Raw genomic sequence first — 16004 nt, 5'->3', positions numbered from 1 at the left:
TATTTTATCAAATGGAGATATTAATTATAGAAAATCAATAATACAAAAGTTAAAGATGAAAGAAAGACCAAAGATATATTTTTGTTCCAAATAATGTTGCCATTACAAATTACATGAAAAATTCATATAGCATTACTACATTATTACATTATTCCTCCGGCCAAGGTTTGCCTATACCTTGCGATGCACCCATTCTGGACGGATCTTGGCTCGGATAGTGAATAGGGGTCGTTCCTGGAGGAAAAATTGGTGCAGCTGCAGCTGCCATTTGTGGTGGAAACATAAATTGAGGAGCAACCGGTGGTGGTGGGATCATCATTGGTGGCATCATGCCAGGAGTGGTTTGCAAATTGAAGAAATTACTACCCGTGTTTTCTGGTGGCGGCGGTAATGTGCCAGGTAATCCTGGAACAGGTTCGAGAATTTCTCTTGTTGCTTCAGCTGCAGATATAGTCTGTCTTCCTTGTGAACGGCCCCATTTTATAGTGAGTCGTCTTCCACCCAATATCAACTTGTTAAATGTCCTTTCTGCTGCTGCCTCAGCGGCATTTCTCTGTGTATATTGAATGAAAGCACATTGCTGACGTGGCACCATGGTCACTGAACGGATCTCGCCATATTGATAAAAATGATCACGCAACTGTTTTTCTGTTAATACATCTCCCAGATTGCCAATGTATAATGTTGTAATGGATTTATCTTCAGGCGGATCTAACTTAGGCATAGCTGCTGCCCTGCGCATCAGTTTATCTGCTACTGGATCATTTACGCCATAGTAACGATCTTTTATGTTCTGATCTGCCAATGGATCATCAGGATCTGTTGGTTTCTCATGTCGATAAGGACATTCTTCACCTCTCTTGCATTCGCCTTTTACCCAAAATGAACAAATATGCGGTCTGTTTCTTTTATAATAAGGACTTGTCCTAGCTAATTTCATCAACAGATCACTAGCTGCAGCAGATTTACCAACAGCACCAGCAGGTGTTGTCGGATCAATCTTTCCAATCTCATTGTCTATATTTTGTACATAATATTCCTTATTTACATCGGAACGAGGTAAATCATCTTTAATTTTTAAAGCAGCATCACGAACTTGAATAGGCAAACCATATTCCAAATCTAATAAACATGTTTGGCATACATTTTTCAATCTACTACATGTCTGGCAAACTTCAGTCTTCTTAAATCTCATCCTTGCACCTGGACACCATCTAAACACTGTAAATGGCCGCATGCATATTTTGCATTCTTTTCCATATCTCTCCTTTGTCTGCACATAAAAAATAATAAAATTTTATGAAATAAAATTTTATAAAACTATTGTGCCAATTTATAGGACAATTTATTTAAAAGAAAATTATTAATTCTTATTAAATAATTATTGTCATTCATGTAATTAAGAAATTCGAATAGCAATCTTGAAGACATTTCTAATAAAAGGTCAAAAAATTACTTACCATACGAATATATGGATTATCTCCTAAGCACGTTTGACATAATATTGGAAATTCCTGTAGAAGAATATAATAAAAAGTCAATATAAAATAAAAGTAAGTATGATACATAATATATAATAAAAAAAGTACAAGAAAGCATAAAACAAAAATGTTATCTTTATAAAAGAAAAAGGAAAATTGTAAAGAATTTTTTTATGTTTACCGCATCTTCCCAATTTTGTCTGTTATATGTATTTGTAGTCTTTGATGTAGCCATTGCGTATTACTTCATTAAAATATTTGTGCAAAAGAAATTAATACACCTCCATTCTTCCATGTACATGCACACAAAATGAATTAACTATAAATCATATGACTGGAACCAGTATTGCCAGATCTAATAAGGGTCTTGGCACATAGAAAAACTTAAGCAGTATTGGCTCTCGCACACTGAACGCGACGAGCAACGAGCGATGTCCAGTGGAACTTTGCTTTTTCAAACGTCACACCCAAAAGCAAAGCTCTCATTGGACACCGCTCATCGTTCGTCGCTCGTCGCGTTCAGTGTGCAGAGCCATTGGCATAAGATTCGGCAATGTCAGAAAATGGAAGAATTTAATTTCAACATGTTAAAATGGAAGTTGAGGGCACTAGTGTTGAGGTTTCACGAGAAAGGCCAGGATGGCCCCTCTCAGGCTTTTCACTGGTATTGGCGATGATTTTTGGAACGCCGCCTATAACTAGAGACCTATGTTGAATTGTATGTTGCTAAAAAGCGCCCATAATAAAGTGATATCGTAAACAAATGGAGAACGAGGAAATAGTACAATTGCGTGAACGGAAAGAAGAGCTCTTTAAAAAAATTATTCATTTGAGAGATACGTTTAAAAATCAAGAAGAAAACGGACCTCAAGGACGGACCTCATCTATTAATTTCAATATGTAACTAGTTGTTAGATAAATATGCATAAATGTCCATTTTATGTCATTACAATTTTTGAATTATCAAGAGATGTCTTGTCAAGTTCACATGCAGTCATCTTTTTCCTTTTTTTTAAAAGGTAACTTTTTTTGAATTATAGCACACTGTTTTCGTATAGTGAAGATCAACAACTATTAGAATCAATATCTTCAAAATACAATGCTAAATTGTGTAAAGTTACGAGTCAAGCAGCAGGAATAACATTCGAAAATATTAATAAAAACTGGTTACAGGATGATGTTTATATGTATGTAGGTAAAGTGATTACAAAAACAGTGTCCTTCAATGTTGAATTAACAGTGTTTTCCAAGGTGTGCAACAAAGATTATAAAAATTTTATAATTCTATAATAAATTATTTTTTTTGTTTCCTTTTTAATGTTTTGTTCTTTTTTCTAGAATTTAAATGATTTTAAAGTCGAAAATATATTATGCCATTTTATAGATGTTCCTGATTGTTATATGCTGGAAATATCTCCTTGGTTTCAGAAAATTACAAATATGAAAAACTTTTCTCTTCTTATGTCTGGTAATTAATTATAAAGATATATTATTACAATAATTATTTCATATATTAAAAAATATATTGAAAAATATTTCTTTTTAGCACTTTCTGATTATAATGAAAATAATATCTTTAGATCTAAGATTCTACATAGTTTAGAATTAAAAAAATATGTAAGCACAGAACAATATACTCAGAATAATGGAGGTATATTAGTACATGTACATTCACCTGTAGATACTGAAAAAATCTATGTGATATTTCAATGGGCAATGAAATTTTTGGAACTAACATGGTGTATTGAACATTTTTTTACAGTCAAATCTACAGACATAGGTAAAAAGATTATTTATTTTTTATTTGTATTATTATTTGTAAGGCTTGATACTCTCGACATGAGTTGTGTGATGTCAGAGGCAAGAAATGATATGTAAAAAGTTTCTTGCATCATATAGCTTTATTTTGTACTTTTCCTTTAAAAACGTGATATTTTCATATTCTTAAAACTTGTAAAAAATACGAGAAAGTAAGATATTTGTCCAATAAAAGTATAAAATAATTCTTGAAATAATGGTTACTGCTCAGCTATCAGAAATAACTAAATCTCTTGATCTGCTGATTTCTAAGAGTTGAGCAGTACTATCACAAGAATTATTTTATACTTTTATGTAATCTATTAGATAGATATCTTACTTTCTGGTATTTTTTTAAGTTTTAAGAATATGAAAATATTATGTTTTTAAGGGAAAAATACAAAATAAAGCTATACGACATAAAAAACTTTTTGCATTTTTCGCTTCTGACGTAATTTAATGGCTGCAATGAGACAGTCTTAAAAACTATGCTTTGACTAAACTCATTAATTTAATCAGCAATTTTCAAATAATATCTATGATGTTTTGTTAAGATAGAATTATAAAGTGTTTATTTGATATATATATATATATATATATATATATATATATATATAAAGATTATAGATAAGATTAATGATGATAAATTATATATTAATAGTTTTATAATAAATTTTGCTAATTGAATTAATCACTAAATTACAATTTGATTTAGCTTTATAATAAGAAATATTAACTTATTGATTTAGGAATAGAATTTTCCGAAAAGAATTGTACTTTATTGAAAGAATTTTGCAACATTGGTTTAACAAAAAATGATTTTGTGGACCTCTGGAATAAATTGTGCATTGCTATTGATACTTATCATGAAAAAAAGATGGCTGACAAAACTGATTATTTTGAAACATGAAAATGTTGATGGGAATTAATTTGGATGTTTATGGGAATTAATAATTTCAATAGTTTAATAAGAAAGTTAAATGTTTTGTAATCCTAATATCAAATAAATATATTTTTATACAAATTAAGAGAGGTGAAGACATTTTTTTCTTTTATACTTTTTGATATAAAAACCTAGTAAAAACTTTTTAACTTAAAAATTAACTTAAAAATTAAAGTGTGAGGATTCCTCTAATAAAAAACTTTTTATATTTATTTTACAGATTATTTCAATTTATCCTGCATCCTTTTATTCAAATAGCAATTTGAATTAACTTGAGAATACATTATACAGGATTCAAAAAATCGTTCACTCGATCTTTTATAAATTTATATATTTCGAAAAAGATTGTGAACTTTTCTCTAATTTACTCAAGTTGTAGTACTTGCTATCTAAAATCGTAAATCTTTTTTTCATAAAAAACTCAAGATATCTTGATTTTTTAAATAACACTAAATGATTTTAATGTATTTTAATGTAAGCAATATTAAAACAAATTGAACATATCAGAATTTACGAATGCTATTTAAGCTCATTAATTGACTATTTAATTAGTTAAATTCATATTTGATCATTGGATAAAGATTTAAAATAATTCTAATGCATTTAATGATATTAAAATACTTATACAAGAAATATAACAGTCTTATAGCCTTGTGTTATGGCCATTGTAAACTAGGCTTTAGTGTCATTCTACAATAAGCCATAAGTGATAGATCATAAGTAAAAAAATAAGAATTGACCAATCATAGTCGAGTAATCTTATTATATTCAATCTGTGATTGGTCAATTCTTGGCAACCTAAGTCTTTACAGCACATGAACGTCCAAAGTAAAATCCAGTGTGATTTCTATATTTCTATATCCATGGTTTCAACTGAAACGCGGACATAATCGCTTTCAAGCTTTTTTTTGGTCGAAGATTTAATGTCATTAGCGCGATAGTGAATTGTTTTTTTTTTATTAGGCCACGGCAATTTTTAATTTACCATAAAATCTTGTTATAAATTTCCAAGGCCAAATAAAAGAGCAGTTGTTAGATTCATAACGAAAAGCATTTGATATTAAAATGCCGTGCGAAATGATAACTTTACAGCTAGGTCAATGTGGCAATCAGAGTAAATAATTACTTTGATTTACTATAGACTAATATAGTTTTATTTTTAAATTAAATGTTTAGGTCTTAAAAATTAATGTAAATAGTAGCATAAAAAAGCATTAATTTAATATCTACCGATTTTATAAAACCTAACAATTTTTGATGATCATAGCTCGAATTCTGAAAAGTTAAAAATAATTTTACATATATAATCTTTTGCTATATTTGAGACAATAGTATATATTTGTTTGTAGTTGGATTTGAATTTTGGAAAAGGCTATGTGCAGAACATGGGATTAATCCAGAAGGAATTTTAGAAGATTATGCGACGGAAGGAATGGATAGAAAAGATGTTTTTTTTTATCAATCGGATGATGAACATTATATACCACGAGCTGTATTGTTGGATTTAGAACCAAGAGTAATTCATACCATTATGAATTCTCCATACTCAAAGGTAATATATATTATATATTTGTATCATTTGAATATAAGTTAAAAACTTTTATTATTTTGTTATAAGTTGTATAATCCTGAAAATATCTATTTATCAAAACATGGTGGAGGTGCTGGAAATAACTGGGCATCTGGATATCATCAAGGTGAAAAGTTACAGGAAGAAATTTTTGATATTCTAGATAGAGAAGCTGATGGCAGTGATAGCTTAGAAGTAATTATATTATTTTTTATCTATCATATTTCTATAATAATGTATTATTTTATGAAATATTGTGTGTGTGTGTATGTGTGTGTGTGTATGTGTGCGCGTGCGTGTATATATGTGTGTGTGTGTGTGTGTGTGTGTGTATGTGTGTGTGTGTGTGTGTGTGTGTGTGTGTGTGTGTGTGTGTATGTGTGTGCATACATATATACATACACACACACACACACACACACACACACACACACACACACATATATATACTATAAGACACAAAATAGAAATCTTAAGACAGCTTTCTTTGGCAGTCATATTGGTTTTATGACATTAGAAGTGAGAAATGATGAATGAAATGCAACAATTCCTTTGTAATATATAGTTTTATTTTTTAGCTTTCCCTTAAAAGTATAATAATTTCATAATTTTGAAATTTGTAAAATATATGGAAAACTGAAACATTTATCCAATCTGTCACATTGAAGAATAAAATAATTTCAGAAATAATTGATAATTTTTGATAATTTCTCAAATTTTTCAATCATATTCAGTCATGATCATTTAAGCATGGCTGAAGGATGTCCTATTATTTCAGAAATTATTTTACATTTTTACATGACAGATTGGACAGTCTCAATTTTCCATACAGTTTCAGGATCACAAAATTATACTTTCAAGGGTGAACTAAAAAAATTATATCACAAGAAAGTTACTGCACGTATTTCTCACCTATGCATCAAACTAATATGACAGCAGCAAGAGAGCCAAGTCTTAATAAAAGTACAATTTTAACAAATTATGGGATTTGTGTAGGGTTTTGTTTTATGCCATTCCATAGCAGGAGGTACAGGTTCCGGTATGGGTTCATTTATGTTAGAATCTCTTGCTGACAGATTTCCCAAAAAATTAATCGAAACATACAGTGTTTTTCCAAATCAAGATGAAATAAGGTAAATGTTTATTTATTTATAAGAAAGGTTTCTATTCGTAATATATTCATATACCATGTCTTTATTACAGTGATGTGGTAGTACAGCCATATAATTCATTATTAACTTTGAAGAGACTAACTCAATGTGCAGATTGTGTAGTAGTCTTAGATAATACTGCTTTGAATAGGATTGCTTCAGATAGATTACATATTCAGAATCCCAGTTTCACACAAATTAATAAACTTGTTTCGACAATAATGTCTGTCAGCACAACTACTTTGAGATATCCGTCATATATGAACAATGATTTAGTTGGTTTGATTGCACCACTTATACCAACTCCTCGCTTACATTTTCTAATGACTGGGTATACTCCGCTTACAACAGATCAAGAAGTATGTAAAAAATTTATTACCTAAAATTGTATATATATATATATATAAGCACGTGCGTGTGTGCATGCGTGCGTGCACGCGCCCGCTCGCCCGTACTTAATAATAATATATATTACTTTATATCGAATGCAAGATAATCTAATTTTAAATTTTATTTGTTAAATCTAATTGTCATATTCACAAATTATATGTATGTGCAATTGCTGTTTTTTTTCATTTAATTATATTTGCTTTATATCAATTGGTTTATCATCCTATATATAAAAATATAAGACAAAATTATTGAAAAATGAATAATTATTATTGAATTGATTTATAATGCATCATTTATATTTTATATTATTGAATATTTAGTATAATTAATATATAATATTTTACATGTAATATGATAAAAAATAGATTTAAAAAAAGTTGCGATTTTAGAAATGCAGTTGCATATCACAAATATGTTATGATATTTACGAAAAAAATAACCAGAAGTCAGATGTGTTCAACTTGATATTTTTTTTTGTTATATTCATTAGTTATTTTAATTAAGAAGCTTCTATTTCTATCTAAAATTATTAGAATTATCTTCTAATGATATAATCATATTTATTGCTAAAGTATGCATTTACATTTACAAAAATTATTGTAAAACAGGGTGCATCCGTGAGAAAAACATCTGTCCTAGACGTAATGCGACGATTGTTGCAACCAAAAAATATGATGGTTTCTACAGCATTAGATAGAAACGCATCTCATTGCTACATATCTATCTTAAATATAATTCAGGTAAATTTTTCAGAAAAGATATTCAGTTTTTAATTTATTGTGTTCCTTTATATCAATTAATTTATCTTATTATTTTATCTATACGTAAAAATATAAAAATGAAAAAATAAAGACTTTATATTCCGTGTCAGTGTATCAAAGTAAATTATAGATAGACAGGGTTGGGAAAAAGTAACATGTTACCATTACTTTTTGTAAAAAATAACTCGTTATCATTACTGATCACTGACATCATCTCTACTGATTTTAAAAAGTAATGCGTTATCGTTATCGTTACACTTTTCAAGTAATGATTCGTTCGATTTTTTCGTTACTTTTTTGTGATGCTAAAATAAGTTTAATTAGATTTTTAATTTATGTTCATATTTTAAATCATAAAATTATATACAAGTTTTCTTTTCAACTGTAACAATACTAAAACGTTAAGTTAATAATTGATTAATTTTAATAATTATGATTTAGGATTCTGTAATAAAAATAAAAATTAATTAATTAATTAATATATGGTATATAATATTATATATAATGATATTCAATATTTTCATTTCATTTTTATAATATTTTATAGTAGTAAAAAGAAAGAATTCTTATATTGCTATTTGTTTATTGTTGAATATATTATATATTATTATATACCATATATTAATTTTTATTCATCATCGAATCCTAAATCATAGTATTATCAATAATTAATTATTAATTTAATATATTTAATATTTTAATATTGTCAGTATGTATTAATTACTTGTTATCCTTATTTATTATTCTTATATCATTAACGTGAAGCTTTTTTAATTATCGTGTAATTCATTATCAAAGAGTCGGACTTTAGCGGTCCGTAGGAAAGGGGTAAGTCGCGCCACCGGCTGAAGGAGAATGGCGCATGAAAGGAGAAGTTCCTCATGGCTCCGCGGCACCGAGTCAAGGAATCAATGTTGTATACCGTACTGTAAATATTAAAATATGACATAGAAAAATTAGAAAAAAATATATATGTAGTATATATATATATATATGTAATATATACTGAGATTTCAAGTAAAAAGGACAATAAGGAAATAAAGAAGTGAAGAAATAAATACGTCAATAAACGAAATACACGCGTGATTAGCATGCCATTTATTGAACAGTTAACATAAAGATGATAAAACCAGTTTCGCCATTAATCTGTTTCAATGGAATAATCGATCGGTTAAGTTTAATCATCTGATTAGACATAGTGAAACTGACTTAGAACACTAAAGAAACAATAAAAGTAACGATATTGTTACAGATGGAAAAAAGTAACAATCGTTATCGAAAAAAAGTAACTAAAGCAATAACGCAGTTACTTCTCAGCCCTAATTATAGGATATTCATATTCATTGGGATAAATTCAAATAGAAGTTTAAAATGACTTAAAAAACAATCTAAAACAATTCTTTTGAAATATATTTAATGATTGAATGTATTGGAAAACATAACAAATTAATAATATATTTTTAATAGGGTGAGGTAGATCCAACTCAGGTGCACAAATCCTTACAAAGAATCAGAGAGCGAAAATTGGCACAATTTATTCCTTGGGGTCCAGCTAGTATACAAGTAGCTCTTTCGAGAAAATCCCCTTATATCCAAAGTACGCATCGTGTTTCTGGTTTGATGTTAGCTAATCATACTAATATATCCTCAGTAAGTTTATTATAAGTTATGCAATCAACATATAGTTTATGTATGCTTTGCAATATTTAAACTTAAATATTAAAAAATGTGTTTTAGCTATTTGATAGAGCTTTACAACAATTTGATAAGTTGCGTAAACGTGAAGCATTTTTGGAGCAATTTCGTAAAGAAAAAATGTTCGAAGACAATCTTGATGAACTAGATAACTCAAGAGAAGTTGTGGAATATTTAGTGGAAGAATATCAGGCCGCAACTCGAATTGATTATCTCAGTTGGAATCCAACAAAGGCAGATACATAAAATAACTAATGAATGTGCAAATAATCAAATTTTTTTTGTAACATCCAGTTCTTATTTTCTTATATCTTAATGTCTTTAACAATAAGACAATAATATTTAATTTCAGAAAAAAAATGATAATGCTAGTAGAAGTAGTTTGTAAAATGGAGTTCCTATTTAAGATAATAGTAAAAATAGTTTGCGAGTTTTGTATAATATTTAATGCCCTTATGTTTTTTGTATTTTCCAGTTATTTATTTGTTTAAATTTCTATACTATAAACTTAATTTTTTTATTTGAATGCATAATTAGGAGGAAGAGTAGCAATCGTGATAAAGCCTGTATGGCCAGGTAATGAATAAGCATGAGTCACTGTAAGAAATTTTTCTTCCTGTTTTCTCTTCTCATTCTTCTTCTGTACAATATCCTCACTTATATGCTATAACAAAATAATTATATTCTTTCAGTTTTGTATTATTCATTCTTTGAAATATATATACTGAATAATTTTTTAATACTTTCAACATCCTTTCTACTACTAATAACAATTTTACAAAAAAAATTTTACAAAGAAAACAGAAAAAACAGACTAAATAAAGAAGATTCTTTTAAAATTTTATATATTTTGTATATATTTTATATATTTTGTACTTTCGCTTTTGTATACTTTTATTAAATTCAATATGGCATTTACATAGGCGGCAATCAGTTTTCTCAATATTACTAATATAAGTACAATCATCTTATCTTTATTTCAATTATCTTGTATTCTATTTAAAAAATAAATTTTTAACCAATAATAGTATAAATGTACCAACCTTATATTTCAAGCACTCCAAGTTTAATAATGGTAAAGATCTATATTGAACATTCATTTCTCTTTGCAAACATTCATATGTATGTATTTCTATAAATCCTTTATAAATCAATTTTGTACAAGTACGTTGAACCTGTTCAATACAAGGAGAGAAGAAACAAAGTTTTCCACCTATTAAATATAAAAATTATTTTTATATATTAATAGAAAAAGATTCTCCATATTATAATAATGTACAATAATAAGGCTAATAAGTACATAATTGTGAACAAACAGTTGGAATTTTCTGTTAATAAACATAATTTGCGCCGTTACGGCACTGATTCTCATTAGCCTTATTATTGTATCTCATTTTTATATATTTTATGATGATTATAAATTTTGCAGAATTGCACGCGCGCGTGTACGTGTATGTGTACATGTGTCATATATATCACATACTTTCAAATATATTCCATAACTGTTAGTACAACTGAGAAAAAAGTAATTCTACATGATAAATCGAAAACCTATAAGAATAAAATTTTTCATATGAAGTTTTATTTATTGATTGTAATTGGCTTTAAATATTTATTAGGTATACTTAATTATATTTTAACAGATTTTGCTGGAGAGTACTATCTCTATTCATGTTTGTATTTATAAAGAGATATAAATGGATGTATCCTTCGAAATAAGAAGCTTAATTTTTCAATAAAGTGAAGCATCACCATATTTTAATCAAATCATAAATTTTTTGATTGTGTGAATATCCTGTTTTGCTGGGTATGTTCAGCAGAAAAAGTAGCTTTGCAGCTATCCCCAAGATTTTTTAATATGATTGATTCTTATGTAATTTCTCGCTAGATCTAATATATGAACTAATAATATTAAAGAATCTTACAACAGTTACAAAGCTATTTTTTTGCTAAATATAGCCACTGTATATTCTCAATTATATACCCAATATAATAAAAATAAATTTGAGGAGAGACAGTAGTTTATAACAAGATTCATTAAGGTATAAAGTAGTATTCATAGTCAGTTCTTACATTTAAAATTGTTTTAAATATATGCCTAAAATGTTCTTGAAAAGAAAATAGGCTATATATATCAGCCATAGTTAAGTGCACATGTATCTATTTAAAGTCAATTTTTGCGAAAACAAGACTTCATATGAAAAAAATTTTATTCTATGTTTTCGAGTATTTTTTTGTGTAGAACTATCTTCTTTCCAATTGCATCACCAATTATAAAACATCCTGTATATTATGTTTTATTTTTCATTTTATATGTGTAGATTATTATATATGTACATATTAAAATAATTATTGCTACATATTAATCAACTTTTTTGCAAATTAAAAGTTTTCACCTGTTTTCTTTAAAGCTACAGTAGTATGCTCTATAGCTAACCATGGATGTGGCAGATCTAGAAACACAGCATCAATTTGATATTTCAATTCCTCTCCAAAACCTTCTAAGCAGACATCTCTTTTCTTTAAAGTTACAAAATCATTCAAACCATGCTTTTTAAATTCTGTATCAGCAATAGATACACGTTGTTCATGAAAATCAAAGGTATACAAATGACCATTTGGACGTATAGCTCGAATCAATGAATGAGATAATGAGCCACTGCCGGTACCTAAAATATATTATAAAAAAATAAGACCATTTTTTTCAATAAATATTATAACTTACCTGTTTCGATAATTACATTTCCTGGTCTAAGTTCCATTAAATGTATAATAAGACTTATATCTGGACTATAGATAATCTGTGTTCTATGAGGCAAGGTCAATGTCCACAGCTCTGGTGTTGGCTGTAATACATATGCCCAACCTCGAGTCAGCTCAACTTTTGAACCATATTTTTGTCCAATGAGTGAAATGACTCTCAATGCACCATAAGTTGTCTGAAAAATGTTATCTATAATTTCGCCTTTTTTATTACAAATTTTGGCTTTCACTTCCAGAGAATGCATGTTGTTCGGATTTAAATATAAAATAACAATATCTCCTTCTTCAATAACTTCCTTAGTTATCTTAAAACTCATTTCTCAAATTTAAAATTGTATTTCATTTATATTTAATACTTGTAAAATTGATTTTCTAATCGATATAAAAACTGATAATAATCGGCTATTTCTTTAAAATTTTATTAATACTTTAATTATTCGATACAGTGTGTCATAAATCTATATATAATTATTTTTAATTGATACAATACGAAGTGATATATGTGCACGTGTAGAGCAAAGTAGACTAGAGTAGCTCTTGGCAGTTTCGAGTCTTGGCTGTGTTCCAAAATTGATTGTCAGCACTGGCAGCACTATGAACATCGTTTCGAAATTCACCATCAACGACCAGTACCATACTGTGGGTGCTTTCCATTTAGTGACACAAGTCGACATAAGTATCATTTTGTCCCCTTGTTAAGTCCCGGTCTGTATAATAGGTGATTTAAGCCATAAGAAATGGACAAATCATAGTAAAAGAATAGGAGAATAATCGACACCTATTGTAGACCGGGACTAATCATTGAAGGCCAAGAAAGATAGAGCGATACTTGTGTCGACTTTTGTCACAAATGGAAAGCACCCTGTGATAACGCTGTGAGAGAGTAATGATTTTGTCATTGATTTTTTCGTCACTTCTAGAGAGAGAGAGAGACCTTTTAATACTCTAATAAGAGTCGAGAAGTAACATCCTCACTTTTGATTGATGCCGGCATTTTTCAGCAAACTAATAGATATAGTACGACTGTGTATAGTACACCAAACAGTTTAAAAAGCCGTGACACTAACCTATATACATTACATACATTACATATATTTCATATATTACCTATATATATTACCTATATATATTTTGGTAGCAAAACAATGACGATGCATAATATTTGAGAAATAAGTAAAAATTTGTTATCTATAAAACTTTTTATTTTTATTTGAAACACCGTACTTTATAAGTTAAATTTCACGCCACGCTATTTCCGGTTTTTGCTGAAAAATGGAGATACTGACCTAACCTTGACGTTATTTCGCGACTCTTATTAGAGGGTCTTTATTTTTTGTTATCTTTCTTCTACGACAAAGAAAATGATGTAAGATTTCTTAGGAAGTTTTTTGGACGAAATGTATGTTTTCAGACGAATGTACATTTACAAAAATCTTTACAAAATGTTCAATACGCACATAACTATAGAAACTATAGAAAGTCCACGACTTGAAAGAAATGTGAACAACCAAATAGTAGTTAATGTCTAGTGTGATATTTTAATTATTATTATATATATTATTATATCTTCTAGCACATTGAATGGTGAAAGATATTGACATTTTTTAAAATTTGTACTGCCTGGTTTTAATCACCTGGTTTTAATACTATTCCTCTGCAAATGCGATTGAATTTAAAGTATTATCAACAAGTGCATGGTGCACGGTGAGGTCCAATCGGACACATTGCCGATTGGTCGATTAAATAAAAAAATTTTTGATAGGTGGCTCCCTAAAAAATTCCTAGACATAGGCTGATGTGAATAGTGTGTCCGATTGAAAATGTACGCATCTGAGAGTCAATCATGTAACTTTACGTGAAATTTTTCACTTTTCATTTTTCACTTTTTACTTTTCATTTTTCACACCTTGACATTTCACGTGAAACTTTTCACGTACAGCGATTATGTATGTAGCTTAGATGCGTGGAAAGTGAAATCATGAAACATAATTTCATAGGTTTTATAGCTAATGAAAATTATTTTATTTTGGTACAGTATTATATACATCTTTTAATAACCAATTGTACATGTACTACGTATACTTAATCCTAACGCAGTCCTAATCTTCTCTAATTCCGAAGCATATTTATTAATTCCCTAGATTTCCGCCTTTTCGCCACCAAGGTACATGGCATGGACAAGAAGTTCACGTTTTTACATTTTCACGTTTGAGAGAGTTACATAATCCCGCAAAATCGTACATGATCGTAAGTTCACGTGAAACTTTTCACTTTTCACGTTTCCCCTAGGGGAAAAGTTACATGATCGATCCTCTGGGACGCTCCCTGGTGCACCAGAACCATAATGCATGCATTGTAACAGACTATCTACAAATGAATTTATGCTAAAAATTAATTTGGAACATGTAATACAACACTGACTACTGGCTACGTTCTCCAGATACTTAATTCCTCTTGAGTTCTTTTTATTTCTATTTATATTATTTCAAAGATAAAATATATTTGCGTCCATTTGTTTCTGTGAAAGACTTAAAAAAAACGAGTTGGATTACATAAACAGTTTATTTAACATAAACAGTGATCATCTTAATTGTGTTATTAAAAAGTAAAAAAATGATTTATGAAATGTTTATCATGTTTGCATCAAAGCAGGACAGTGAAGCAGGACATCGAACATCTTTAATAAAGCTTAGGACTTAGCAAACATGTGAAATATCTCACAAATTATATTATTTTTTTTTTATATTGTACTATAATACTTTTTTATGCAAGCTGTTCTGAGAACTCGATCCACATAAAGAAATATGTAATTCCATTAAAAAGAACACATTTGCTTTTTTAGATGTATCGTACGTTTATAAAAAAGTAAGTAAAAAAATATCTTCTTATATCGTTCTTCGAACTTTTTCTTGTATAATTTTTTGTATCATTAATCAAATTCGAGATATAATCCGTCCAAATTGCATGTCTCATCTTGTTTATTAATTTTAATTTTACATTTATATACAACACATTTAAAATTTGTATGATATTAACAATTTGTACAAATGCTCACTAGACAAAATTTAACTAATAAAAAAATAGAAAGAGAAATTCGTGTCCATACATTTACTTTTCTTTTTCTGGATCTATCAAGACAAAATATCAAAGAAATTTTATCCAATGCTCCGTCTAGTACTACATATCGATATCCAAACTGACAAGTTTTCAAGAGATTTTAAATAAATTCAAATGCGTTTTTCAATCACTTTAGTTTATTAATAAAATTACACAATCTATTAATAAGAAATTAACAATTATTACATAAATATATATCATTAAAATAAAATTTTTGTTGATAAACTGTAAAAGTAAAATGTCAAATTCTTACTTGAGATTTTCTTAGCTGATTTTATGAAATTTAAAATCTCCCAATTTTGAAGAAGAAAAATTCATGTCAAATAACTCTTG

General features: G+C 28.3%; 4 protein-coding genes across 6 annotated transcripts; 2 read left to right on the top strand and 2 right to left on the bottom strand.

Annotated features, from left to right (window-relative positions):
- Positions 1 to 49: 49 nt before the first annotated feature.
- LOC105431490 (pre-mRNA-splicing factor RBM22) lies at positions 50 to 1907 on the bottom strand. Its single transcript, XM_011645707.3, has 3 exons — positions 1663 to 1907; positions 1461 to 1514; positions 50 to 1273 (listed from the first exon to the last, which is right to left on the bottom strand). Exons 1-3 carry the CDS (start codon positions 1714 to 1716, stop codon positions 149 to 151), a joined length of 1233 nt encoding a protein of 410 aa, XP_011644009.1. The 5' UTR covers positions 1717 to 1907; the 3' UTR covers positions 50 to 148.
- Positions 1908 to 2095: 188 nt separating this feature from the next.
- LOC105431491 (uncharacterized) lies at positions 2096 to 4306 on the top strand. Of its 2 annotated transcripts, none has more exons than XM_089071254.1 (5): positions 2096 to 2381; positions 2522 to 2732; positions 2820 to 2949; positions 3163 to 3261; positions 4028 to 4306. In XM_089071254.1, exons 1-5 carry the CDS (start codon positions 2245 to 2247, stop codon positions 4186 to 4188), a joined length of 738 nt encoding a protein of 245 aa, XP_088927380.1. In that variant the 5' UTR covers positions 2096 to 2244; the 3' UTR covers positions 4189 to 4306. The 2 variants fall into 2 exon arrangements, with proteins under 2 accessions (XP_088927380.1, XP_011644010.2); XM_011645708.3 differs by having other exon boundaries at positions 3028 to 3261.
- A 775-nt stretch (positions 4307 to 5081) lies between these two features.
- On the top strand, positions 5082 to 10531 carry LOC105431486 (tubulin gamma-2 chain). The gene is made up of 8 exons (XM_011645703.3): positions 5082 to 5335; positions 5571 to 5773; positions 5840 to 5986; positions 6788 to 6924; positions 6995 to 7301; positions 7944 to 8075; positions 9564 to 9746; positions 9834 to 10531. Exons 1-8 carry the CDS (start codon positions 5287 to 5289, stop codon positions 10035 to 10037), a joined length of 1362 nt encoding a protein of 453 aa, XP_011644005.2. The 5' UTR covers positions 5082 to 5286; the 3' UTR covers positions 10038 to 10531.
- On the bottom strand, positions 10215 to 13579 carry Trmt61 (tRNA methyltransferase 61). Of its 2 annotated transcripts, XM_011645705.3 has the most exons (5): positions 12517 to 13579; positions 12338 to 12460; positions 12188 to 12244; positions 10835 to 11004; positions 10215 to 10455 (listed from the first exon to the last, which is right to left on the bottom strand). In XM_011645705.3, the coding sequence occupies exons 1-5, from the start codon at positions 12869 to 12871 to the stop codon at positions 10309 to 10311; spliced, it is 852 nt and encodes a 283-aa protein (XP_011644007.2). In that variant the 5' UTR covers positions 12872 to 13579; the 3' UTR covers positions 10215 to 10308. The 2 variants fall into 2 exon arrangements, with proteins under 2 accessions (XP_011644007.2, XP_011644006.2); XM_011645704.3 differs by having other exon boundaries at positions 12188 to 12460; positions 12517 to 13556.
- Positions 13580 to 16004: the final 2425 nt, after the last annotated feature.

The sequence above is a fragment of the Pogonomyrmex barbatus genome, unplaced genomic scaffold (assembly GCF_055798465.1).
Source record: "Pogonomyrmex barbatus isolate J1 unplaced genomic scaffold, ASM5579846v1 scaffold11, whole genome shotgun sequence".
In the NCBI taxonomy this organism is placed as follows: Eukaryota; Metazoa; Arthropoda; class Insecta; order Hymenoptera; family Formicidae; genus Pogonomyrmex; species Pogonomyrmex barbatus.
This window is presented reverse-complemented; position numbering and strand designations above follow the sequence as displayed.